This window comes from Xenopus tropicalis, chromosome 8, assembly GCF_000004195.4.
Source record: "Xenopus tropicalis strain Nigerian chromosome 8, UCB_Xtro_10.0, whole genome shotgun sequence".
In the NCBI taxonomy this organism is placed as follows: Eukaryota; Metazoa; Chordata; class Amphibia; order Anura; family Pipidae; genus Xenopus; species Xenopus tropicalis.
The window spans coordinates 135,231,245-135,259,024 of record NC_030684.2 but is presented as its reverse complement, the minus strand read 5'-3'; the positions used below and the strand labels follow the sequence as shown (position 1 = coordinate 135,259,024).

At 40.2% G+C, this 27,780-nt stretch overlaps 1 protein-coding gene across 4 annotated transcripts in view; it reads right to left on the bottom strand.

The window, feature by feature from the left end:
* Positions 1-3,251: 3,251 nt before the first annotated feature.
* Positions 3,252-27,780, bottom strand: part of LOC101732679 (selection and upkeep of intraepithelial T-cells protein 2) — a 37,661-nt gene continuing 13,132 nt past the window's right edge. For 2 of the 4 annotated variants that reach the window (XM_031891207.1, XM_018089607.2), the window contains exons 2-8: positions 26,639-26,713; positions 23,194-23,283; positions 21,443-21,787; positions 20,138-20,401; positions 19,546-19,662; positions 17,954-17,974; positions 14,804-16,097 (exon numbers count right to left, since the gene is read on the bottom strand). In XM_031891207.1, the coding sequence (XP_031747067.1) occupies positions 15,943-16,097; positions 17,954-17,974; positions 19,546-19,662; positions 20,138-20,401; positions 21,443-21,787; positions 23,194-23,266 (975 nt within the window). In that variant the 5' untranslated portion in view covers positions 23,267-23,283; positions 26,639-26,713 and the 3' untranslated portion in view covers positions 14,804-15,942. Of the gene's footprint in view, positions 5,096-14,803; positions 16,098-17,953; positions 17,975-19,545; positions 19,663-20,137; positions 20,402-21,442; positions 21,788-23,193; positions 23,284-26,638; positions 26,714-27,780 lie in introns of those variants that run through there. The other 2 variants (XM_031891209.1, XM_031891208.1) reach the window with 2 other exon arrangements.

Here is a 27,780-nt window from a genome sequence, read left to right as displayed (position 1 = left end):
TAGTGTTTATATTCATTAAACGCAGCTACTGTCCCCTCTGACTTATATTTCTTAAAAGCTTTCCTTTTTTTCCCTATTAACTTCTTTACCTCAGAGTTAAGCCACATAGGGTGATTCTTAACACTTCTACTTTTTCTTATTAATGGAATGAATTGAGAACAGTAATGATTTAATATCATTTTAAATGACAACCATTTCTGCTCTGTATTTTTATCAGAAAACATAATGCCCCAATCTATGCCCTGAAGCGCTGCCCTTAAGGAGCTAAAATTTGCCTTCCTAAAATTCAGTGTCTTTGTTGCCCCCGTGTAAATTTGTTTCCTGCACCAAACATCAAATGAAATAACATTATGGTCACTATTACCCAGGGGTTCTGGATGCTAATCAGCATATGCTAATAAGGATTCTGATTTGGTTCGGCCCGGGACCGTGGATTCGGCCGAAACCAAATCCTTCAAAAAAAATCCGGGATTTGGTGCATCTCTAAAATTTACACACACAATTTTGTGTGTTTTTTATTTTTATTGCATCGTTTGTTTTTTTTTGCCTGAAAAAAAATGTTTTATTGCCATTGCGGATAGTGTATTCGCTAACTGCTCTGCAAAATACATTTTGTATGTTATTTTAGGGGTTTTTTTATTATATTTTTTGCATTTTTAGCCATTTTATAGCATTTTCAGTTTTGCATAGGTTTTCTTTGCTTGATTTTGAAACTAATTTGCCCAAGCCAAAATACTCAAACTGTGATTGTGACTGCAGAATATACTTATACTAAATTTTGTCTGCTATATATCGATTTGGGTGCCTCTGTACCCCACATAGTTTGGTAAATCTCTGCATATTGGGCATCAAACTGTTCAGTAGGCCCCTGGCTTTCATATTTAGATTGTTTTATGTTGGTACATTATGAAATGTAGGACACAGAATGGGGTAAAATACAAGCTTTGTGACAGTTTTCAGAAATTACATAAAAATTGCTACATTTAGCTGAGCTTTGCTGTTTGGTGCTTTGCCATACAAAGACATATTTGCCTTTTTAATTTCGTATTTTCTGAAAATATGTTTTCTGGTGTCGACTTACTTATTTTCCACTTTTACCACATTTCTTTCTACTACCAAAAAATACACCATCTGATTTATATGCCATGAAATATGTATGCACTAACTTCCTTTTTGGGGTCTCTAAATGCCAGATACATCGGTGATCCTATGCACAATGGGCATCAAACTGTTCAGCGGACCCTTGGCTTTCATATTTAGGGTGTGTTTTCTTGGTACCTAATGTTATGTGGGAGATAAGGTGCTTAAAAGTGGAAGCTTTAATGGCAATTTTTTTCGAATTTTCATAATTTTTTTTATAGAGACTGCCATATTCAGGAAAGCATTGCTGTTTGGTACTTAGGAGTTGGAAGACATAGTTACCCATTTTGGATTTGTCAGAATGTGTACTTTTCAATAATATATGGTTTCCTGGGGTAAACCTAATGTTCCAGGATTTTTGGCTTTGGAATGTAAAGTATGCCGTATTCTGCTGTAATGCTTTGAAAATTTGGTAATTTACTGCTGGGAGTTTTTGATCTATAGAAGTCAGAAATCTCCATAAAACTATACATATCAGGTATTGGCACATTCGGGAGACATGAGGGTTTCTGAATCAACTACAGTTACTCCGAGTCTGCTCCAAGTCACTCAATGAATCAAACCAAATCTCAAATTTAAATCAGCCAGTCTCAATAAGCATTCGCTCACCCCCTCATGAAATTGGTCCAGGTGCCTTGCCCCAGACCCTTCACTTAGGGAAGATTTTTTCACAACTGGTTCTTCTTTAAAAAAAAAATCACACAAATCAGAGTTTCTGATGGACACTCACCCCACTGATCCAATAGTTGGGGGACAGCGCCCCAGACCCATAGCAAGGGGAGACCCAGCCGTCACAAGCACAATTTCTCCAATAGGTGCGCACTCCAAACACAGGTGGAGGTGGTAAAGAAACAGCTTTATTTCACATCAATCTGGACTTGTGTCGTGTCTTTCAACACGTAGTCACTATGACTTCCCAATCAGTTGATTTTGTGTCCATAATATAAAATATGTTTCTGGTATAAATCCCTATATCATGAAAAATATCAATTTCTTTTTTTTGTATTTAGAGCTCTAAATCCAAAAATAAACATAAACGCAGACAGATTTGGAAAGCTCAGGTTCTCCTGAAAAAAATGATTTATAGTTTTCCTACCTAAATTATCCCCCTCAGTAAAAGCCCCTAAAATGAGAGAGCACAGAATGTTTACAAAATGTCTGGCACTGAGGGGAACCGAAATGTGAAAGGGTTAAAGAATCTGTTGATTTTTTTTTTCTTTAGACCCCTATGGAAAACTTGTGCTCAGTTTAATAAAATGACAGTAAGTGGTGGGTGCAGGGGATAGAGACCCAGGCAGGGGGGTTACACATATTAATGTCAGTGGGAAGTGGCCTGTGGGGGCTCCATGTGGTACAGCCCTAAGGGAGCGCAGAGAGGATTTAGGGAATCAGGTTTATTTTAAAAATTCATTTATTTATCACGTCTGCACAAATAAAAAAGAACAATAAAATTTCTAGGATTATAACAAACAAAACAACAATAAACAACTCTCGTCTGTCCAGATGAGTGAAAGCAAATAGCTTTACCCCTAATGAAACAGGCAGCATAGATTTATACAAACACCTGTGATACACAGCAGCACAACAGATATAAAAAAAGATGTATGTAACATATTCAGTATGATCCATCTGGTCATTTTACATCACTTGAAAGAACAACTTCTCTTGGCTGCACAAAACACACACAAACTGATATTTATTTAATGCTTCTCTGGCAAGATGCAAAATAAAAACATCTCAGGTCCACACTCTGCGCTTCCACACTCTGCGCTTCCACACTCTGCGCTTCCACACTCTGCGCTTCCACACTCTGCGCTTCCACACTCTGCGCTTCCACACCCTGCGCTTCCACACCCTGCGCTTCCACACCCTGCGCTTCCACACCAATGTTTCTCCCCACAACACTACAAAATCACTACAAAAACACTACAAAATCTTACATTTTAAAGGGGTGGTTCACCTTTAACTTAACTTTTAGTATGTTATAGAATCTCTTATTCTATTTTTCAGTAGGTATTCATTTCATTTATTCTTTGTTTTTTGTTTTAAAGTTTTTAAATTATTTATTGTTACCCTTTATTAGATTTGAAGGTGAATAACCAAACCCCTTCAAAGTACAAATGTGCCTATAATAATGCACCAGTCAGTATGAAAAATAAAGCATTGTATAATCCTTATTTGAGTGGGGACCAGGTGTATGTCACTATTTCTGTGTATCAGTGAAGGTTTCCCCATATGCTACAGGTGCTGCACAAGGGCCCCTTACATGGAGAGGTGAGTGGGTGCCTCCCTGCTGCCTATCTGATAATCTGGCTAGCCATAGTGAGTGATTGCGGCTCACCCCTAACTGAGCAGTTTAGAGCATTACCATCCAACCAGGGGCATTTTCAGCCCCCTCTGATGCCGCCCATGGAGGCCCCTCTGATGCTGCCCCCCCCGCTTACCTTTACCCATTTCTTACGATGTTCAGCTGAATATGATATTTATGCTGAATATTTAAACAATGGATATGTAAGCAGTTTGGGCCTCAAACCTGTAAGTACAAATGTAACATTTATTTTATATAACTTTTAAAATTCTAATGGAAGCACACACAGTGCCCTGCTTTCTCTCCATATTTATAAATATCAGCACTAATTACCCCTGTTACTTATCTGTATAATTTGGTTGCTCCCTGCCTCCACAGTCTCCCTATCTCAATTCAAACATACATAAAAAATAAAGTTGGGGCAGGTATTTCAGCAACCAAGGGACTCAGGAACAAAACATTCCACACGAGACCCTTAAAATACTGGAATGGCTGCCTTAATTTTATAGTAGTTTCTAGTGTTATGTATATTATGCGTCTCTCCTTACATACACCCTCCCACTCGGAGGTACTGGCATTCCCTGTTACACAGCCATTGCCCAGGTCTGAGCAGTAACAAATAATAAAAATGATTATTAATTAGACACAGGAAGGCTGGAATATTTTTTGCGCAATAAAAGGGATCAGGGAGTGTAGAAAGGAAATAGTCATATAACCTGGTTTCTGCTAAGGAAGATGCTCCCAAGTTATTTACAATACCTCGTATAAATAGGATTATGTAGGAATGTAGAAGGAAGTGCATAAACAGCCACAGAATTAAAATGTTATCTCCCCCTTTTCTTGGAGACACATTAAATCCTCCACTCTCCCCTATAAATACAACCCAATACCCAATGTGTGGTCAGGAAAACAGGCAGAAGTCAAACCAGAAAAAAAAGCACAAAAACAAGGCTTAGCAGGATCTGAGCCAACCAGAAGCCAGCTTGGGCAAAGAGGGAGTGAGAGCAGAGGTTTAAATAGGGAGTTTTGGTGCCAAAACATAAAAGGAAGTGAACAAAAAACCATAAGCAAGATGGCACCTTTGGCTTCAAAATATACAATAGTGCATGAGGACATCACAGTGCGAATGTGCGCAGAAGCCCTGAGACACACCAACCAACCAGTGTAAGAACGTGCCGGACCAGCGGTGTGTCTTACAGTAGTAACAGATACACAATTTGGGTTAAAAAAAATCCATTAAGTTCAATCCATAAGTCCAACCAATTAAAATTCTGTGCACATGGATACTGTATCCATATATCACTTCTTATTCATTCAAAGCTTCCGGTTATCTGTAAAATGCCAGGTCTCAGTGCAGAAAATGAAGAGACAATGTGGAAAGACCCCAGAAAGTCATTTGTTGTATTCCCAAGCAATTGTCATCCCCATCTATAAGGCAAGCTTAATGAGCGCTCAGTATCATAAAAAATAATAAAAAGTAAAATGGACCCTGAAACACTGTTTCTATGTGTGGATCCCTCCCCTGTTCATAATAGGGACTTTTTCTTCCATGTTTGTTACTGGCAGTTCAGCAGTGGTGCTGAGTGAGTTGAATCCCTTCTGACTGTGATATTCTGGCAGGATTCCCTGCTCTGAGATTCCTATTTACTGCAAAGGAGAAAGAAAGAACATTCATATAAATATGTATAACTGAGTTTATTGCAAATTAATAAAGGGCACATCATCATCATCAATATCTCAAATGTATGCCTATAAAATAAAAAGCACTGAACCTGGTGTGTGTTATGGGTTCATAGCAAAGAAAATACAAATTCGAACCCTGTGAATGGCTAATTCAATCATTTGGTCCTAAGTGGGCTTATGCACTGATGCGGTTCCTGTACTGACGGAAAAATCAAACCTACGTGATCAAGATCTGCCCAATTTCAGGCCAGATGTTGGTTGGGGAGGCCTGTTGGGGGTGCCCATACACAGACAGATATGCTGCTAAATTTGTCTAAAGGACTGATATCAGCAGCTGAAATCAGCCTGTGCATGATCACCTTTAGAGCTCTCACCTAGATTTTTTTTATATATATGACGAGTGTTCTAGATGAAGATTTAGGGGCATTTGAAGGGGAAAACTATGCAGTTAAAGGAAACCCTTAAACTTTGCAGGTTTCTATAAAAAAAAAATACTGCATAGAACAGTGTATATATAAAGCACTGTTTCATATTAGTACAGGTGTGGGAACCATTAGCTGGAAGCCCATTATCCAGAAAGCTCTGAATAGATTCCATTTTAATCAAATAATTGAAATTTTATGATTCCTTTATCTCTGTAATAAAACAGTACCTGTACTTGATCCCAACTAAGATATAATTACCCCTTATTGGGGGCAGAACAGTCCTATTGGGTTTATTTAATGGTTAAATGATTTCCTTTTCTCTGTAATAATAAAACAGTACCTGTACTTGATCCCAACTAAGATATAATTACCCCTTATTGGGGCAGAACAGCCCTATTGGGTTTATTTCATGGTTAAATGATTCCCTTTTCTCTGTAATAATAAAACAGTACCTGTACTTGATCCCAACTAAGATATAATTACCCCTTATTGGGGGCAGAACAGATAAGAGGTCCCATACCTGTACTGCCAAATCCTATGACACTCAGATGCTTTAAAAGATATTTTTGTTGAAGCAGTTTATGTGAATAACAGGTATGAGATCCCTTATCCAAGAAGCTCTGGTGACTTTTTAGCAAAAAGTATATCAACATGGTTTTTTATTTGCCCAAATAAAAAACCATGTTGATATACTTTTTTAAAACCTTTATTTTTTTCTGATAATGTCTGATAAAGTCCTGTGAGTGCTGGCCTCTATTGCACCTATATTTGTATATTTTGCATTTAGCACCCGGGCATTTATCCCCTGTGTGTGGTGTGCTCCCTCTATATATCCAAAAAAAGACCAACAACACCAACTTATATTCCAAAAAGATCATTCGTGTATTAAAAATGCATGAACGGTGGCTGTTCATGCGTTTTTAATACACAATTGATCTTTTTGGAATTTAAGTCGGTGTTGCTGGTCTTTTTTTGGATATTTAAATCATTTACCTTGCACCCGAGGTAAGAGCTGAAGCCTGGGTGCAAATCAGATAAACAATGTAAATATGTAAAAAATGCTGATGCACACCAGGAAAATTTAAATAAAAAAAAAGATACTTATTTTATTTAGATCTACGTTTCGGTCCTCACCCGGGACCTGTATCAAGATACAAAATGAGCAAACAAACAGTGTTTATAAAGACTCACCCACCAATTTACCACCACCAAACCACACCCCTCTCTGGAGTGGCTGTGTTAACCCTTAAAAAAGATCTCAGTTCCAGCAGATATCAAACCAATCACAATTCCAGGTAATCTGTAAACTAAAGTGCATAATGCATAATATTCTATAAAGTGCAACGTAAGATAAAGTGCAATACATCATAGTGTATAAAAATGTATAAAACTTAAATTCCAAATGAATGGTGCAATGTCAGTTAAAATGCAGTCCATTGAGGTGCATACCAATAAAAGGACTTAAATGCCAAATACAAATACACACTATTAACACATGTAACACTTGTTTGGCTAGGATATGGCAAACCCAGGCTAGTAGTGTGCTGTAGAGCATGTGTTACATGCAACCTTAATACAAAGGAGTGGGCCTCCGCTAAGTGGGAGATATAATGTGGAGCTGAGGGTGTAGTTGAACTACAACTACAGCTTGTGTAGTACAGATAGAATAATGGACGCCAGAAAGGTTCTTGATGATGAACTAACAACTTGTTTATTATACAAGACACTTATGAGGTAGTGCAACAGGGTATATACTCACAAACACAGCAGGTATAGGTATGGTCACAATGGAGAATAGCAGATGTGACACTTAAGGAACAGTATAACCCACTTGAAGGATGTGCAGAGTATTAGCTGGATACCTGAGATGAATACCCTCACTGTAGGGAATGTTTCCAGCTGACTATGGTCCAGGGGCACAGCACCTGCCTGAATCCTGCATCTAAACCGGTCCCTTCAGAAAGGCAAACAGAGCCGGGGTAGGCTAAACCCTTAACACTCCTTTGATGGGGCTAAATAGCTGCCCTTACTAAATAAGCTTTCTGTGCTCACCACTTCTAGAGGGTGCTATTAAATACTTATGACTGTGCTGGCTTGTTCTCGTTCATGGGGCCCTGTCCCCGACTTCAGAAATGGATGGTTCTCATTACTGGGGCCTTGTGCCTCAGGCTCAATGGACTGATGCCTGAGACAACGGCAGCCAGAGAGGACGACACTCCTCCTTGCAAGACACTATATAGTCTGCAGAGGGGAGTGGTCAACCTGGGCTAAACCTATTGGGAATAGCTTAATAACTGTAACCTGAGTGTAGAGGGCTCTGCCCTATAACAGTACAGATAAGAATAGATAGGGAAGTAAAGCCATAGGGAGCTTAACCCTATGGGTCCCTACACACATAATAATAAAAGCATTGCAGAAATATTACTTAAAAATACCTAGAGTAAAATGACACTTGCAATAGTAGAAACGGAGTTTGAAGTGTACTGGGTGAAGCCCAAACATTACCTGGTATTTAAATAAGAGGCAAAAGAACAATACTCATTAAGACCCCGGGGGGAGACAGTATCTAGAGTTCTAATCCAAAACATCTCCTTCTGAAGCAGCATGCGATCCCAATCACCCCCCCCTGTTGGGCTCTGGGATCAAATCTATTCCCATGAACTTAAATATGGCCCATTATGAACAGAAACACATTATTCCCAAATATAAAGACTCACTGTTTCTATACCTTCTCTATATCAATGATGTACTAATTGTTTGGAGAGGTAATGAAACAGGGTTGCTTAATATGGTGTATGATCTTAACGGGTTGGATAGCCCAGTGAAATTTACAATTCCCCACAACGAGCAATGTAATCAGTTTTTGGATGTGGAAATTTTTAAAAAAAAGTAATTCTCTGGTATTTAAACTGTTTAGAAAATCCACAGATAGAAACACACTGTTATACTCTACTAGTTTCCACCCTCCTAGCTCTAAAAAAGCGGTACCCTTTTCACAATTTTTACGCACAATACGCAACAATTCTGACAAAGATTTGTGAAGTTCAACTACAGGAGACGTTTGATCGTTTCTGGCAGAGGGGTTATCAGCAGCAAACATTAACAGGTTCTTTAAGGGCTCTGGCACATGGGGAGATTAGTCGCCCGCGATAAATCTCCCTGTTCGCGGGCGACTAATCTCCCCGTGTTACCATCAGTTGCCATCCCACCCGCGAACATGTAAGTCGCCGGTGGGATGGCACACGCGGTGGCGCAATTTCGGAAAATCGCCGGCAAAGCCTCGCAAGGCAACATCGGCAATTTTCCGAAATCGCCTGCGCAGCGTGTACCATCCCACTGGCGACTTACATGTTCGCCAGTGGGATGGTAGTTCGGGGGGGGTTAGTCGCCCGTGACAAGGGAGATTTGTCGCGGGCGACTAATCTCCCCGTGTGCCAGAGCCCTAAAGAGAGCCCGCAAGCACAGTAAATACAAATCCAGTATCAGTTGTAAAGAGGTTACTGATAAACATAACAGGTTTATTATTACATCTAAATACACAACTGGTTCAGGTGCTGTTAAATCTATTGTTGAGACAAAGTGACAAGAAGCTGTCTAAAGTTGCAGCTCAAAAGCCCATGTGGGGATACAAACGGGGGCCTAATTTAAAAGATCTTTTAATGAAAACAGACCCCATTAAGTGTTATGACTCTAGTTTTAGTCTGTTAAATAAATTGAAAAAGGGTTGCTATAAGTGTGCAGGGTGCACAACATGTAGATACATGGCACCAGGTAAATCATTTAGACATCCCCACTCTGGCAAAGAAATAAACATAAGGCACCGTATTTCCTTTACATCAACCCACGTGATCTATATAATTACTTGTCCCTGTGGTTTAATGTATGTGGGCAAAACACAAAATACTTTACGTGAGCGAATGGGAAATCACAGGTCTACCATTAAGAAAGCCTTTGAAACCGGCAAATCTGATTTACCCCTACCTAAGCATTTTTTAATGATGGGGCACAGGTTACCAGCTTTTAAGTTCATGGGAATAGATTTAATCCCAGAGCCCAGCAGGGGGGGTGATTGGGATCGCATGCTGCTTTAGAAGGAGATGTTTTGGATTAGAACTCTGGATACTGTCTCCCCCGGGGTCTTAATGAGTATTGTTCTTTTGCCTCTTATTTAAATACCAGGTAATGTTTGGGTTTCACCCAGTACACCTCAAACTCCGTTTCTACTATTGCAAGTGCCATTGTACCCTAGGTATTTTTAAGTAATATTTCTGCAATGCTTTTATTATTATGTGTTAATAGTGTGTATTTGTATTTGGCATTTAAGTCCTTTTATTGGTATGCACCTCAATGGACTGCATTTTAACTGACATTGCACCATTCATTTGGAATTTAAGTTTTATAAATTTTTATACACTATGATGTATTGCACTTTATCTTACGTTGCACTTTATAGAATATTATGCATTATGCACTTTAGTTTACAGATTACCTGGAATTGTGATTGGTTTGATATCTGCTGGAACTGAGATCTTTTTTAAAGCTGGCCATACATGTGGCGATCTGACGATGTTTTGTGCGACCGATGGTCAGATCGTCAGATTCGCCACACACCATTCAGGGCTGAATCGGCAGATAAAGAGGTAGAAACAATAGGATTTCTACCTCCTTCTGCCGATTCAGCGCTGAAGGGAGATTTTGGTCAGGCGCCTTTTATGGCCCCCGATCAAAATTTTCAAACCGGTCCGATCGGCGAGTCGGCCGATATCAGCAGCTTCCTGCGATATCGGTCGACTCGCCGACATACCATACACGCACCGAATATCGTATGAAACGAGGTTTCGTACGATATTATCAGTGCGTGTATGGCCACCTTAAGGGTTAACACAGCCACTCCAGAGAGGGGTGTGGTTTGGTCATGGTTAACTGGTGGGTGAGTCTTTATAAACACTGTTTGCTCATTTTATATCTTGATAAAGGTCCCGGGTGAGGACCGAAACATCGATCTAAATAAATATTTTTTTTTATTAAATTTTCCTGGTGTGCATCAGCATTTTTTACATTATATATATATATAAATATATATATATATATATATATATACACATATATACAACAACAAGAGACCCTCTGCACTCACCCATTACCAATATATATAGGACATTAAGTCATTCTGTGCATTAAGCTACTAAGAAATGCCCTCCCCTTTAAATAAAACAGGGATTGTTTGTCCATACATTGCAATATATTCAAGTTGGCCAACTGTGTCACAGTCACCCCCGGTCTGGCCTGTCCTGCACTCACTCACCCCCGGTCTGGCCTGTCCTGCACTCACTCACCCCCGGTCTGGCCAGTCCTACACACACTCACCCCCGGTCTGGCCTGTCCTACACTCACTCACCCCCGGTCTGGCCTGTCCTACACTCACTCACCCCCGGTCTGGCCTGTCCTACACTCACTCACCCCCGGTCTGGCCTGTCCTACACTCACTCACCCCCGGTCTGGCCTGTCCTACACTCACTCACCCCCGGTCTGGCCTGTCCTACACTCACTCACCCCCGGTCTGGCCTGTCCTACACTGACTTATATGATTCATTAAGAATTCTACTGCTTCAATATACGTTTAGCAAAGGGACTAAGTTTTACCTGCAACTTACTTGCTTTCAAGGTTAAAACCCCCATATGGCTGCCATTTTATTGGCTCATTGGGATCACCTGACTGCAGCTGGGAAGGGTGGGAGCTACAACATGGAGCTGGCCACTGCTCCTGTATAAGCTATAGCAAAAAAAGGGGAAAGTTGTGCTCAACCACTAAATTTTAAACCATTAGGCGGGGGTGCAATGAGGTTGTGACCACAAAATACATATAGACAACATCAAGAGATCCTCTGCACTCACCCATTATCAATATATATAGGACATTAAAGACATTCTGTGCATTAAGCTACTAAGAAATGCCCTCCCCTTTAAATAAATTATATTGAAGCAGTAGAATTCTTAATGAATCTTATAAGTCAGTGTAGGACTGGCCAGAAGGGATGACTTTGACACAGTTGGCCAGCTTGAAGTATATTGCAATGTATGGACAAACAATCCCTGTTTTATTTAAAGGAACAGTAACACCAAAAAATGAAAGTGTATAAAAGTAACTAAAATATTGTGCTGCTGCCCTGCACTGGTAAATATTTGGTGTTTACTTCAGAAAGTCTACTATAATTTATATAAATAAGCTGCTATGTAGCCATGGAGGCAGCCATTCAAAGGAGAAAAGGCACAGGCACATAGCAGATAAAACACCATTGTATTCTACAGAACTTATCTGTTATCTGCTATGTAACCTGTGCCTTTTCTCCTTTTTTCCCAGCTTGAATGGCTGCCCCCGTGGCTACACAGCAGGTTATTATATAAATTATAGTAGTGTTACTGTAGCAAACACACCAGTTTGACCAGTAAAGGGCAACAGTGCATTATATTTTTATTACTTTAGGGCTCTGGCACACGGGGAGATTAGTTGCCCGCGACAAAACTCCCTGTTCGTGGGCAACTAATCTCCCCGGATTGCCATCCCACCGGCGAAAATGTAAGTCGTCGGTGGGATGGCACACGCTGCGCAGGCGATTTCGGCATATCGCCAAAGTTGCCTTGCGAGGCTTTTTCGGCGATTTGCCGAAATTGCGCCGCCGCGTGTGTCATCCCACTGGCGACTTACATTTTCGCCGGTGGGATGGCAGGGGAAGGCAACTCGGGGAGATTAGTCGCCTGCGAACAGGGAGATTTGTTGCGGGCGACTAATCTCCCCGTGTGCCAGAGCCCTTAAAGCTCTTTCATTTTTTGGTGTCACTGTTCCTTTAAAGGGGAGGGCATTTCTTAGTAGCTTAATGCACAGAATGGCTTAATGCCCTATATATATTGATAATGGGCGAGTGCAGAGGATCTCTTGTTGTTGTCTATATGTATTTTGTGGTCACAACCTCATTGCACCCCCGCCTAATGGTTTAAAATTTAGTGGTTGAACACAACTTTCCCCTTTTTTTGCTATAGCTTATACAGGAGCAGTGGCCAGCTCCATGTTGTAGCTCCCACCCTTCCCAGCTGCAGTCAGGTGATCCCAGTGGAGCCAATAAAAGGGCAACCATATGGGGGTTTTAACCTTGAAAGCAAGTAAGTTGCAGGTAAAACTTAGTCCCTTGGCTAAATGTATATTGAAGCAGTAGAATTCTTAATGAATCGCATAAGTCAGTGTAGGACTGGTCAAAAGGGATGACTTTGACGCAGTTGGCCAGCTTGAAGTATATTGCAATATATGGACAAACAATCCCTGTTTTGCTTAAAGGGGAGGGCATTTCTTAGTAGCTTAAATGCACCGAATGTCTTAATGTCCTATATATTGATAATGGGTGAGTGCAGAGGATCTCTTGTTGTTGTTTCTATGTATTTCGTGGTCACAACCTCATTGCACCCCCGCCTAATGGTTTAAAATTTAGTGGTTGAGCACAACTTTCCCTTTTTTTGTTATATATATATATATATATATATATATACAGTGGTGTGAAAAACTATTTGCCCCCTTCCTGATTTCTTATTCTTTTGCATGTTTGTCACACAAAATGTTTCTGATCATCAAACACATTTAACTATTAGTCAAAGATAACACAAGTAAACACAAAATGAGGGTTTTTATTATTTAGGGAGAAAAAAAATCCAAACCTACATGGCCCTGTGTGAAAAAGTAATTGCCCCCCTGAACCTAATAACTGGTTGGGCCACCCTTAGCAGCAATAACTGCAATCAAGCGTTTGCGATAACTTGCAACGAGTCTTTTACAGCGCTCTGGAGGAATTTTGGCCCACTCATCTTTGCAGAATTGTTGTAATTCAGCTTTATTTGAGGGTTTTCTAGCATGAACCGCCTTTTTAAGGTCATGTCACAACATCTCAATAGGATTCAGGTCAGGACTTTGACTAGGCCACTCCAAAGTCTTCATTTTGTTTTTCTTCAGCCATTCAGAGGTGGATTTGCTGGTGTGTTTTGGGTCATTGTCCTGCCGCAGCACCCAAGATCGCTTCAGCTTGAGTTGACGAACAGATGGCCGGACATTCTCCTTCAGGATTTTTTGGTAGACAGTAGAATTCATGGTTCCATCTATCACAGCAAGCCTTCCAGGTCCTGAAGCAGCAAAACAACCCCAGACCATCACACTACCACCACCATATTTTACTGTTGGTATGATGTTCTTTTTCTGAAATGCTGTGTTACTTTTACGCCAGATGTAACGGGACACGCACCTTCCAAAAAGTTCAACTTTTGTCTCGTCGGTCCACAAGGTATTTTCCCAAAAGTCTTGGCAATCATTGAGATGTTTTTTAGCAAAATTGAGACGAGCCTTAATGTTCTTTTTGCTTAAAAGTGGTTTGCGCCTTGGAAATCTGCCATGCAGGCCGTTTTTGCCCAGTCTCTTTCTTATGGTGGAGTTGTGAACACTGACCTTAATTGAGGCAAGTGAGGCCTGCAGTTCTTTAGATGTTGTCCTGGGGTCTTTTGTGGCCTCTCGGATGAGTTGTCTCTGCGCTCTTGGGGTAATTTTGGTCGGCCGGCCACCCCTGGGAAGGTTCACCACTGTTCCATGTTTTTGCCATTTGTGGATAATGGCTCTCACTGTGGTTCGCTGGAGTCCCAAAGCTTTAGAAATGGCTTTATAACCTTTACCAGACTGATAGATCTCAATTACTTTTGTTCTCATTTCTGAATTTCTGAATTTCTTTGGATCTTGGCATGATGTCTAGCTTTTGAGGTGCTTTTGGTCTACTTCTCTGTGTCAGGTAGCTCCTATTTAAGTGATTTCTCGATTGAAACAGGTGTGGCAGTAATCAGGCCTGGGGGTGACTACAGAAATTGAACTCAGGTGTGATAAACCACAGTTAAGTTATTTTTTAACAAGGGGGGGCAATCACTTTTTCACACAGGGCCATGTAGATTTGGAGTTTTTTTTCTCCCTTAATAACGTAAACCTTCATTTAAAAACTGCATTTTGTGTTCAATTATGTTATCTTTGACTAATAGTTAATGGTTTTTGATGAGAAGAAACATTTAAGTGTGACAAACATGCAAAAGAATAAGAAATCAGCAAATAGTTTTTCACACCACTGTATATATTATAATATATATATATATATATATATATATATATATATATATATATGTGCTTGGAGAAAGGTACCGCTCACACAGGTCTTAGGTTCAGTGTTGAAGTTTTATTGTAGAGGCAAGAGAACTGACGTTTCGGCTGCAACACCAGCCTTTGTCAAACACACACACAAAGAATGGCACACCGCTTTATAACATACCTTGGGTGCTCGGTAAGGAGTTCCAATAGTATAAAAAAAGACCAGCAACATCGGGATTTCTTGTGATAAAAGTGAAAACATATATTTAAAATAGCATGAACAGCTGACTTAATGTTTCGGTCCCCATCTGCATTGTACATTTGTCGTATTAACACTTCTTTGCTTTACAAGTGTCACTAAGTACCTGGCATATAAAGATATCCGTTAATTAGTTGAATTATATGAGATTGGGGCCCCCGATAGCCAGGATGGTGAAGTTAATCAGCTTCCGCAACATAATAAAAAGTATCTTTAACCTTGAATTTGAATGTGGTTATATGTCTTGCACGTGCACTTTTTGTATATATGTAGATACTGTACATGTTTGAAAAAGTATCTTTTGCTGCATAGCAACTTTTCACTGCAATTTTTATATGTCATTTTTATATGATACTATGTATACTTGTGATTTTCAGATTGACAGTCTTCACTGAGCCACTTTATTATGCTGATTTTGCCTAACACTGAACAATTTACAGCACTTTTCAGCACTTTCACTTGCTTTATGGCTTCAGCCACTTTCTGGCAGTTCACTGTGAGGTCACTTCCTATTGGTTTGCCGGTTTTGGCTATTTAAAGATGTGTATTACAAGGCATGGTTGCCTTGAGAAAGGTCCCGATGGGGACCAAAATGTTACGTCGGCTGTTCATGCCATTTTAAATATACGTTTTCACTTTTATCACATTAAAATTTACACATACATCATAAATATTATCTATTATCTGAAAATGACTTTATAAAGCCATATAAATCATAATCTCAATTTAAGATCTTAATGTGTGAAGTGTATGAACCCAAAAGGGCTTATTGTTTTATTAAGATTATTATTTATTAATCCTAATCTTCTCAAGGGTGGCACAGAATCAGTCCCCTTAATTGTGAAGGTGCAGTCCAGGAAACGTTGCCATACTATTACATAGTGTCGAACAATGTTATGAAATATGGTCACGAATAGGCTGCACTGTTTCTCCAATATACTAAAGTCTGAAATCTAGCACATGTATATTATACATGGAACAGAGTAAATAATTTGCTGTTATATACATATGCGAATGTGCCACCCTTTATTACATTATTACACTGCGCATTATGAAGGACCCAAATCCCAAAATTTTTCTTCAACATTATTTTCTCTGCCCGATAAGACCCATTTTTATTGCCTGTAAAAGGTAAAAACAAAAACCCTTTTAAGATGAGTTCAAGAAGAGACACATCTCTTTAAAAAAATAGTTACATATATAGAGTGAGCTCCTACACAAATACCTGGTGCAGTTTTTGGCCATCAAGAGCACTGGCCCAGGGTATCAGATAAGGGATTATAATCACTGGGGGCTAACATTTTTACACTCTCCCCAGTGATTATACCATTAGGGGCAGATTCATAAAAGTACGAGTTTGAATCCCGAAATGGGTAAAATTCGGATTAGATATGATCATTTCTGATTTTTGCAAATGTCACGAAAAATCGTATTAGTCATGATAATATTGTATTGGCGATCCGAAAGTCACAAAAATTTTGTATCCAAACAGTCATAAACGGTGGGAAAACCTTTCTAACTTTGATCCTTCTGTGCAGGATTTTGGAAGCCTCCCATAGGGCTCAATGGCACTCTGCAGCTCCAACCCGGCCCAAGGAAAGTCTCCCATAGGGCTCAATGGCACTCTGCAGCTCCAACCCGGCCCAAGGAAAGCCTCCCATAGGGCTCAATGGCACTCTGCAGCTCCAACCCGGCCCAAGGAAAGCCTCCCATAGGGCTCAATGGCACTCTGCAGCTCCAACCTGGCCCAAGGAAAGTCTCCCATAGGGCTCAATGGCACTCTGCAGCTCCAACCTGGCCCAAGGAAAGTCTCCCATAGGGCTCAATGGCACTCTGAAGCTCCAACCTGGCCCAAGGAAAGTCTCCCATAGGGCTCAATGGCACTCTGCAGCTCCAACCCGGCCCAAGGAAAGTCTCCCATAGGGCTCAATGGCACTCTGCAGCTCCAACCCGGCCCAAGGAAAGTCTCCCATAGGGCTCAATGGCACTCTGCAGCTCCAACCCGGCCCAAGGAAAGTCTCCCATAGGGCTCAATGGCACTCTGCAGCTCCAACCTGGCCCAAGGAAAGCCTCCCACAGGGCTCAATGGCACTCTGTAGCTCCAACCTAGCCCAAGGAAAATCACGATGCCGAAGCTTGAATAAATTCAAAACAATACAATTTTGTCACGTAATTTTTGACGCACAGTGCAAAAAAGTTGCACAAATTAGCGAAAAAAACAGCGAAAATACGCAAGGTACTAAAACTTGGAAAAAATACAATTTTTTTTGTATTCGGAGGCAATCGTACTTTGATAAATGGGCCCCTTAGTGTCTCCTAGACACATCAGGAGATTTGTCACCCATGATAACTCTCCTCTACTGTGGCCGACTGTTCTGCTAATGCTTTCCCACCGGAAATAATGTAAGTTGCCAGCAGGAAACCGTGTGTCGCTTTGGCTTTGCAAAGTAGCCCAAGGAAGCTTTAGGCTACATCAGAATGTAGCTGTGTATGTTTCTCAACAGGCACATTACATTAAGTGTGAGTAACTAATCTCCTGGCGTGTCATGGCCCCTAAGGTGGGCTAAGAGGAGTAAAACAGGAACAAAACAAGAAGATCTATGTACATACATACATACATACATACATACATACATACATAGTTTAAAGCAGACGAGAATATTGTATTGCAATCAAGACAGATACCTGGGTATCTGCACCAGAGCTGCACTGAGGAGTTCTACTTACTGCATTTATTTTGCTAGTAACCATATCCCAGATAAGTAATAAAACTAACATATTGCAATCATGGTTGGGTGTAAATAATGTGCTGGCACCTGCAGGGCCCCTGGGGCGGGAGCCCCGGTGGGCCCTTCACCCCCTAGTCCGACCCTGCTAAGACTGCCTGACAGGGTAACCAACTACTTTCTACTTGTGCCATTAATTTGCTATGGACCCCACTGTTCAACGCCATGCTTTTGTGTAATTGAACCACTTACCATAAATTCTCTGAAGTTTTCCTAATAGGAAATAAAAAACAGACCCGTGTTAATATCACCAAAGAAAACAAATGCATGCAGAGGAGAAAGGGAACATAAGGGGGATCTGATACAGGGTAGTAGGTAAGGACCCAATGTGGCCTGTGTGCTCTCCCACTCCCTAACTTGCCTGTCTTAAGGTTACCGTGTGGCTGGTAAAAACTACACTTGATGTCAATTGATGACACTATGGAAAAAAGGCAAAAATATAGGAAGTTTGGTATTTTTTTATTTTTGCAGAAAAGCCGCATCCCTAGCCCCTCAGTATGACACACAAGTTAGGGAGCGGGAAGTGGGTGCCTATGTGCCTCCCTTTCTCACCCATTATGAGTTTGTTTGCACTTTGCACACTGCCTAGGTGGTCATAAATGACCCCAAGGGCCACTCCTACCACGAGGCACCAGGGCCGACAAGAAGCCATTCCTGGTAAGTATAAGAGCCAAAATGTTGGTTATCAAACTGGAAATTCAAGTCTTCTAGTGCAGCTGCCCATTGGACCCTCTTTGGTATTGGAAAGGTAAGTATGAGGGGTTGGCGACACAATAACCACCTCAGGGCAGCAGAGGGACATGGATCGCCCTGATGACCCTTATACTGTATGACCCCTGATGACCCTTATACTGTATGACCCCTGATGACCCCTATATTGTATAACCCCTATAGTACAAGGCACAGGTATAGCTGAGAGTCACCTGATGGTTTAGGAGGAGGAGCTAAAAACAATAAAAAAAATGTTCTGTGAAAAAGGCAAAACCTGGAAATTGTTTAAAAGACAAGATACAGGTTTGTTAATATGGCAGGAAATCGGACAAATCTATCTCCCCTTTTATTTGCCTATTAACGGTCTCAGTACAATACACATACAATACAATTGTATATTAAAAGGAGACATATTGGATAAATGGGAAAAACCTAGTAGGCAATTATGAATAATATACAGTGCTGGTTTCCCTTTGTGCTAAACATTAATCCTCTCTGTAACAATGGCCCCTTTATTGGGGCTCCCTATAGATCCTATCACTTCTCCTTCCAGTGTGAAATGGAGAGTGGGTTTGTCCCAACGGTCCCAGCCAGAAGCACAGTAGGAGGGGGAGAGCCAATCACAGCCCTGCACTCACACAAGCACAGACAGGCTTCAGTTCCCTATCAGGTCAGCCTAGCTGCTGATTGGTTCCTATCCAACAGTGCAGCTCATCCAGAGAATTCAGCCAGTAGGAAGTGGAACAGATGGGCAGGGCTAGTGGGGTTTTGGTGGCATTTCTCAATAAATCAGTCTGAAATACAACTTTAAGCACAATCCTTCTATATCTAGAGGAGTATAATTCACTGGTACATTCTTAATTTTTATAGGATATGTCTCCTTTAAGAGTTAAAGTTTCCTTCAGCAACACAGCAAGGGCCCAGCTTAAAAAGAGTGTCATAATGTAACTGGTTCTACTGGTCAGCAGCCTGGGTGATAGCAGAGCTTTCATTCAACCTCCTCTCCTGCCCATTACATTACATTTCTACATGACCTGAATATCAGGCTGCAAGGAATCCCTTTAGGTACTTACCAAGTCTCTTCAACAGAAAGCAAATATACCCAAGCAACATCAGTATAACAACCAGAGAAGGCCAGAATACAATGTAGCGACTGTACAGATCCCTGCAGGTTACTGGAAGTCTCATTTCTATATTGGGGAAAAACATATAATTTATTTCAGGAACAAGAACATAACTGATCTGTCTGACAATTGGGGCCCCTTCCTTGTGTATCTTAGGGAGTCCATATATACATGGAGGGGTTTCCCCAGGGTAGAGGCGATGATACGTTGCCTGATCAATGGCTTTCCAATGTCTTCCTGCAGCTCTTTTAAGAGGTCTGGTTTTTTTTTTGTAGCTGTTGGTGTCACTATTGTGGTCACCTTTGCATGGATGAATTAAGTACAACAAGAACTATCATAGTAGTGACGGGTTGCACAAGTATAAAGGCATGAAATGTTTGTACAAATATTGTACAAAAGAAAATAAGCAGGTACACTAGGTAGTCAAGCACTGGGAGGGAGGCCTATTATTGAAACATTCTACCAGTGTATTGCCCATAACCTATAAATAAACAAAAAAAAAATAGACAAAATCAGATGAGTGTTGCCGAATGTTGCTCACCGATGGTCTGCGTGGAGCTTTGCTTGCTCTGATTAAGAGAACTGGAGACAGTGCAGGTGATATTTGATGATGTGGGCGGCAGGTAAATAGCACTAAGAATATGATACAAGCTCTTTTCGTCTTTTAAAACTTTTTCCATTGATGGGATTACTTTGTTCCCCTCATTATCTGTCCAAATCAAATACGGTTCTGGGTACCAGCCATCGGACTCACAGAACACAGTGTCCTCAGTAATTACGGAAATGACAAGGGGAGATCCAACAGCTGAAACACAGAGAAATATAATTAGTGGTGCAGTTGTACTGCCTGTTACCCATAACTCCCAGCAATAACATACTATAGCCTAGCAGCATACTTCTACTATTTCCCTGGGATCCCAGAATAGGGGAAACCCTCTGGAAACAAGCTCAGGGGAGGTACAGGATCCCTTGAGTTTCTTTTGCACTGGGAGCTAGGCGCTTGATCCTTGTGCCTTCACAGGAAAATGATAGGGTCACAATGAATGTATGAATATATGTTATATATGTGCAGAATAAATTCTTAAACAACAGATCATTGATACCCAAATATTTGACCTTATGAAGAAACTTACCAAATTGGCACATTGGTATTTATATATAAGCTCTTAGCCATCATTCTGTGTGCTCCCTCAGAGACCACCTGACAGGAAGTAATGCAGCTCTAACAGGAAGCAGTGTGGGAGCAAAAAATAAAAATAAAAACCTGCCTCTTATTGTGTTTGTGTGTGAGTAAAGTGTCTCATATGAGCCAGGGGGAAGACTTAGTACTAGTGGTACTTGAAAAGTATATTATTTATAAAAAAGGGCTATAGTGATATGAACCAATGTTTTACATATACACTGTTCTGCGCAACACATTTTTATACGGACCTGCTATGTTCAAGGGTTTCTTTTTTGTATTTAAATGCACCCAAATTTTCATCTAAAATGCTCATCTTGTGTACAAAAAATCTAGGTGTTGGCTCTCACCAATTATAATCAGAGATGTCCCAAAAGATTTCAGTGCTTATATTAGCTCTTCAGAAAAGGGCATAACAACTGTAATGCAAAGTCTCAGCAAAATAACAGTCGTTTAGACCCTTACAGTAATTAGGTAGAAGATATTTATTGTTGCCAAAGAGAAGAAAAAGAGGAAAGGGGTTTAAAAAGGGTGGGGACTGGGGGTAAGAAGACAACAAGAGACAAGGCAAGTATAAGTAAAAGAGTAGGGAAAGGAAGGGCAAGAAAGAAAATTACTAAAGAATTATTAAAAAGTAACAATCCAGTTAAAACTCTGCTCACTTACCAGTAACCTGTAGCTGTACTGTTGCAACGCCATGATGTTCAGTGGACTCAACAAAACAATAGTAATTCCCAGAATCCTGAGCTGTAACTTTACGGATCCTCAAAAGGAAAATTCCCCTAGTGATGTTCTCCTTTAGCAGTTCTGTTCTGTTAGCAAACTGTGGCATCTGGGCTGTGTAATCATCTTTCCCATTAATATAAAGATGAACATAGGGCTGGTATGTTATTTTAAACCAACGGATTTCCATGTTTTCTGCGTTCATCTCAGGGGTCAGACTACAAGGTAACAGCACATCTGACCCAAGTGTAGCAACAACTGATGGTCCTGATACAACCTTAAATCTAACTGTAACATATAAAACCAGACACAAAAAGGTACAGCTATTACAGGATTGTAAAGTATAATAAATAAAATAAAGAGTGAAGAAAACATATTCAACTTGGTAGAGCTCCTGTAAAAGTACGCCCACAATATTTAATTAAATATACCCTCCTCCCTACCCCCTTAAAACACAAATATGGATTATTCAAATTTTAAAGCTTGCGACACGCTTCTCTTTTGTATTCATAAGTGTAAGTGAAGGAGCACTGGTACCGAACCTTTCGTTTATTTTATTTGGGAGTAACAGAGTGTAGGGACCCATAGGGTTAAGCTCCCTATGGCTTTACTTCCCTATCTTTCCTTATCTGTACTGTTATAGGGCAGAGCCCTCTACACTCAGGTTACAGTTATTAAGCTACTCCTAATAGGTTTAGCCCAGGTTGACCACTCCCCTTGAAGACTATATAGTGTCTTGCAAGGAGGAGTGTCTTTTTCTCTGGCTGCTGTTGTCTCAGGCATCACACCATTGAGCCTGGAGGCATAAGGCCCCAGTAAAGAGAACCATCTATTTCTGAAGTCGGGGACAGGGCCTTGTGAATGAGAACAAGCCAGCACAGTCAGAAGCATTTAATAGCACCCTCTAGGAGTGGTGAGCACAGTTAGTCTATTTAGTAAGGGCAGCTATTTAGCCCCATCAAAGGAGTGTTAAGGGTTTAGCCTACCCCGGCTCTGTTTGCCTTTCTGAAGGGACTGGTTTAGACGCAGGATTCAGTCAGGTGCTGCGCCCCTGGACCATAGTCTACTGGAAACATTCCCTACAGTGAGGGTATTCATCTCAGGTATCCAGCTAATACTCTGCACATCCTTCAAGTGGGTTATACTGTTCCTTAAGTGTCACATCTGCTATTCTCCATTGTGACCATATCCATACCTGCTGTGTCTGTGAGTATAATACCCTGTTGCACTACCTCGTATGTGTTTTGGATAATAAATAAGTTATTAGTTCATCATCAAGAATCTTTCTGGCGTCCATTACTATCTACACCACACAAGCTCCATATAGTTGTAGTTCAGCTACACCCTCAGCTCCATTATCTATCTCCCACTTAGTGAAGGCCCACTCCTAAGTATTAAGGTTGCATGTAACACATGCTCTACAGCACACTTCTAGCCCGGGTTTGCCATATCCTAGCCAAACAAGTGTTACAAGAGCAAAGCCCTAAATGGACCAATGGCAATAGCAGGTGGGATCACTCAGGGATGTGGGAGTTACCTGTGTGACAATGCCAGCATCTCGGCAGTTCTACCTGAAAGGATTCTCCCCATGTGGCCAGACAATGCCATCTGCCTAATCGTCATTTTATAGTTATAGATTCATGGCACTTTAGCACTCACTATTGGCATAAAATTCTATATATAAAAGCACTTACCTGAAAGGGACGCTTTATACAGTGACCAAAGGATGGAGAAAGCAATCATAGTCTTATGCATGTTACATGCCATAATCTCCAACAAACAGCCTGCAATGAGGGAATGAATACAAATGTAAATATGCTGCAATGGTTACCACTACCCATAATAAATGTTTTGCAGCAAACCTGCTGAAACTTTTTTCCTATTTTTTGGATTTCTACAATTGTATTTGGTTGCAGCACAGAGCAACAACTAGGAGCTAAAACCTTTTTTTTCGCAAGTATATTATACAAAGTTCACCAATAATTTTTTATTTTTGAATATGCTGCCATCTCTTGCTATACCGAACAATTTCTAAAGGAAAAGTTAACCTTAATTTTCTTAATATTAAATGTTACCCTGGCAAAAGCAGTCACTCTAAAGCAATATAAAGTCAGTCTTTATTTTGATTTCTTCTGTTTTAGTTTTTTACTGATTCAGAATTTTTTGTTCTGCAGATACCTGGCTATGATCCAATAGCTATGGCTTAGACATGTTGGGCCTGATTCACTAAAGTGCGATAAAACGTGCGCTATTTTTATTGTGCGCTAAAATTTTTACCGCGTCTTAATTTTGGCGATTTTTCGCACGATTCACTATAAGCATACTCGCGCTTTTTTACGCGCGACATTGCATGCTATTATTAACTCGCAAAGACTATTTCAATGCGGTATTTGCTGGTACATGTGCTAAATTACGCACGCGAATAGTCACCGCATATGAATGGTAGCATAGAAATAGTGTATAAAAGATTGTCGCCGCATATAAATGGTGTATATAAATATTAGCCACATATAAATGGTATCATATAAATAGTAGATGCTTATAAATAGTAGCCACTAGTGATGAGCAAATGTGTTCTGGTTTCTTTAGTGAAAAATTAGCAAATCTTTCGAAAGATCCACGAAACGGCAAAAATGTTGTGCGGGCAAAAAAATTGTTGCCGTGACTATTATTTTTTGACGCTTGTATAAATTTTTGGATGTGCGGTGAATTTTTGCGTGGCGAATTTTTTCATGCGTTTTGCCATTGGCGGATTGTTTTGCGAAACGCATGAAAAAATCCGCCGTGAAAAAATTCAACGCATGTCCAACACAAATCCATGCCTGGCGAAACATTTCATCACTTGTAGCCAAATATAAATAGTCGCGCAAATGAACGCACGCCATGTTAGCCATACACGCCAATACTTGCGGAAAATTATTGTATTAAAAATGAACATTTCGCTGCAAACTGGCGGCTGCGTCACTGTAGGGGAAACACAGACTTCAATAAATAACACTACAAAGTCCATATTTTATTGCCAAAAACTCATTTACTGTACTTTTCTATAATTATCGCCTGCCTGTAGTAGGTGTTAAAGGAACAGTAACACCAAAAAATGAAAGTGTATAAAAGTAACTAAAATATAATGTGCTGCTGCCCTGCACTGGTAAAAGTTGTGTGTTTACTTCAGAAAGTCTACTATAATTTATATAAATAAGCTGCTATGTAGCCATGGAGGCAGCCATTCAAAGGAGAAAAGGCACAGGCACATAGCAGATAACAGATAAAACACTATTGTATTCTACAGAACTTATCTGTTATCTGCTATGTAACCTGTAACTTTTCTCCTTGTTTCCAGCTTGAATGGCTGCCCCCGTGGCTACACAGCAGCTTATTATATAAATTATAGTAGTGTTACTGTAGCAAACACACCAGTTTTACCAGTGCAGGGCACCAGTACATTATATTTTTATTACTTTAAAGCTCTTTCATTTTTTGGTGTTACTGTTCCTTTAATTTTGAGTAAAATTGAGTAAAAAGACACAGACTTGAATAAATAACACTAAGGGGCCCATTTACTTACTCACGAACGGGCCGAATGCGTCCGATTGCGTTTTTTTCGTAATGATCGGTATTTTGCGATTTTTTCGGAAAATTATCGCGACTTTTTCGTTACCAATACGATTTTTGCGGAAAAACGCGAGTTTTTCGTAGCCATTCCGAAATTTGCGATTTTTTCGTAGCGTTAAAACTTGCGCAAAAAGTTGTGATTTTTTCGTAGTGTTAAAACTTGCGCAAAACGTCGCGCCTTTTAAGTTTTAACGCTACGAAAAAAGCGCAACTTTTTGCGCAAGTTTTAACGCTACGAAAAAATCGCAACTTTCGGAATGGCTACGAAAAACTCGCGTTTTTTCGCGCAAATCGTATTGGTAATGAAAAAGTCGAGATAATTTCCAAAAAGTCGTAAAGGTAAAAAAAATCGCCAAAAATACGAAAAAGTCGCAAAATGTTCATTTTCCAATCGGAATTTTTCCAATTCGGTCGGAATTCGTGTCTTAGTAAATCAGCCCCTAAGTCTATATTTTATTGCAAAAAACTCATTTACTGTACTTTTGTATAATTTTTCGCCTGCCTGTAGTAGGTGTTAATGTTCGCATAGCCGAATGCGATATTTAGCGCGCAAAAGTTATAGTGAATCATGCGATCGTATTCTTTTCAGCACGGAAAATTAACGCATGCGGTAAAACTTGCGCGAGAAATACCCCATGCGAAAATGGCGATTTTTCGCACGCGATAATACTATGGTGAATCGCGCGCAAATTTACCGCAAAAAAGCGTGCAATAATTTTTATCGCACTTTAGTGAATCAGGCCCGTTGTGTAAAAAAAAAAAAAAGAATGTGCCTAAGCATTATACTCATTCTGTGATTGGATGCCTGTGACTGTACTACCATTAAGGGTTTAAATACTGGGGAATTCCCTACCAGTCATTTGAACTGAAGAAGCCTCTCAGATGAGTGGTGAAACGTTTTCAAGAAAAACTCAGAAAAGTCCAGTTGTTTTAGACTTCTACTAGATACTGTATAGAAGGAATGTGTTTTAAAAAGTTGTGTTATAGGTTGTTTTATTGAAAATCTCTGCAAAAACCCTACTAGTCTCGCCCATTCTTTCCATTCCCTGCTGACTCCTTTCCCAGGCTGTGCAGGGGGGCCGGCAGCACTGTAGGATAGGAACCAATCAGCAGCTAGGCTGACCTGATAGGGAACTAAAGTTTGTCTCTGCTTTTACAACTGCAGGGCTGTGATTGGCTACTCCCCTCCTATTGTGCTTCTGGCAAGGACCATTAGGACACACCCACCCCTCATTTGAAACATGGACAGGTACTATAGTAGATCTATAGGGATCTCAAAATAAAGGTAATTATAATTTTTTAAACTAAACAATTTAATTACCTAGTAATTAAATCAGAATAAAAGTAAGATCTACTGAGCAGTTTGATGCCCAATCTGTATAGCATTACCATGCTACTGTATGTGGCAAATAGTGACAACCAAAACCAAAATAGTGCATATGACATTTCACAAGTTACCAGAAATATATTACTGCACAATAGACATGCTGATAAATTCCCAAGGGGTAAATAAATCCTTCTACAAACCTGGAATCTATGAAAAAGTTAGCAGGTTTTAATACATTTCTGGAATTCTCCTTAAAGCTCGCACTTTACAGAATCCTATAGGTACAAGGACAAAGATTACAAATATGAATTATTATTTTTAGGCAAATATAGCATTACAAGACAGTTTGTAGTTGGTTATCTTTTTTTATTTGCCTAGCAATAAGGCATTGGCTGGAAGTATGAATGGAAGAAGAAAATGAAAAGGCATTAACAGAAAAATGAATAACAAAAATAGAAATAAGTAGAGAGGCAGATTAGGACAGAAAAAAATGTAAAAAAACAAAGTAAAGATAAAAACAAATGGAAAATTTGTTAAGAGCAGGTCAGATCATTTAAAGACAAACGTTCCCATTAACTCATGACATATTGTAGATATCAAACGTTTATAAGAATGAAATAAATAATATTATTTAGAAGTGCCACTGACACTATTTTTTTTTTACATAAAAGTTTTTATCAAACAACAAAAAAAAGAAAAACAGGTACACTTGTGCATTGGCATATGGCAGGTATTAATGCTATTACAGTTATAGTCCGTGGGTATCCATGTTCTTGCTGGGGGCAGGAGAGTAGGTGGGAGCCGCTCCCAAGGCAGTATTGGTTGGGTACATATTTGTTCTTCGCTAGGGGGCTGCTGCCGATGGTGGGGGTCTCCTGGAGGAAAGGGGACTGGGGCGCCAAGTTTGCATAAAGGCTAACAGTTTGCCTTTCTTATCCAGAATGGTTCTCTCTAGTGCAGCCGTGTCATACATAGCTTTTTTTCCATTCTTGGATTTTGGGGGATGTGTCATGAGACAAGGAAATTCTATGTTTTGCCAAAGTGGGGTTTGTGGTGGGTAGTGTACAAGTTTAATAAGCTTGTGCCCAGCTCGTATTACTTTGTTTTATAATAGTAGCAATGGTGTAACTTTTTTTGCGGCTCTTTGGTCAGTAGCGAGGGCCAGGGAGGTCGCCTGCTGCAGCAGCCAGGAAGTATAAATATATATCTGGGAGAGCCATTCCCCCCCCCCATCTCTAAGGCTGATGCCACACGTGGCGTTTTTACGCTGCGTTTTTTCTCAGCCTAAAAACGCCGCACAAGCCACACATGGCGTTTTTCAGCCTAGAACTGGTGACGTAAG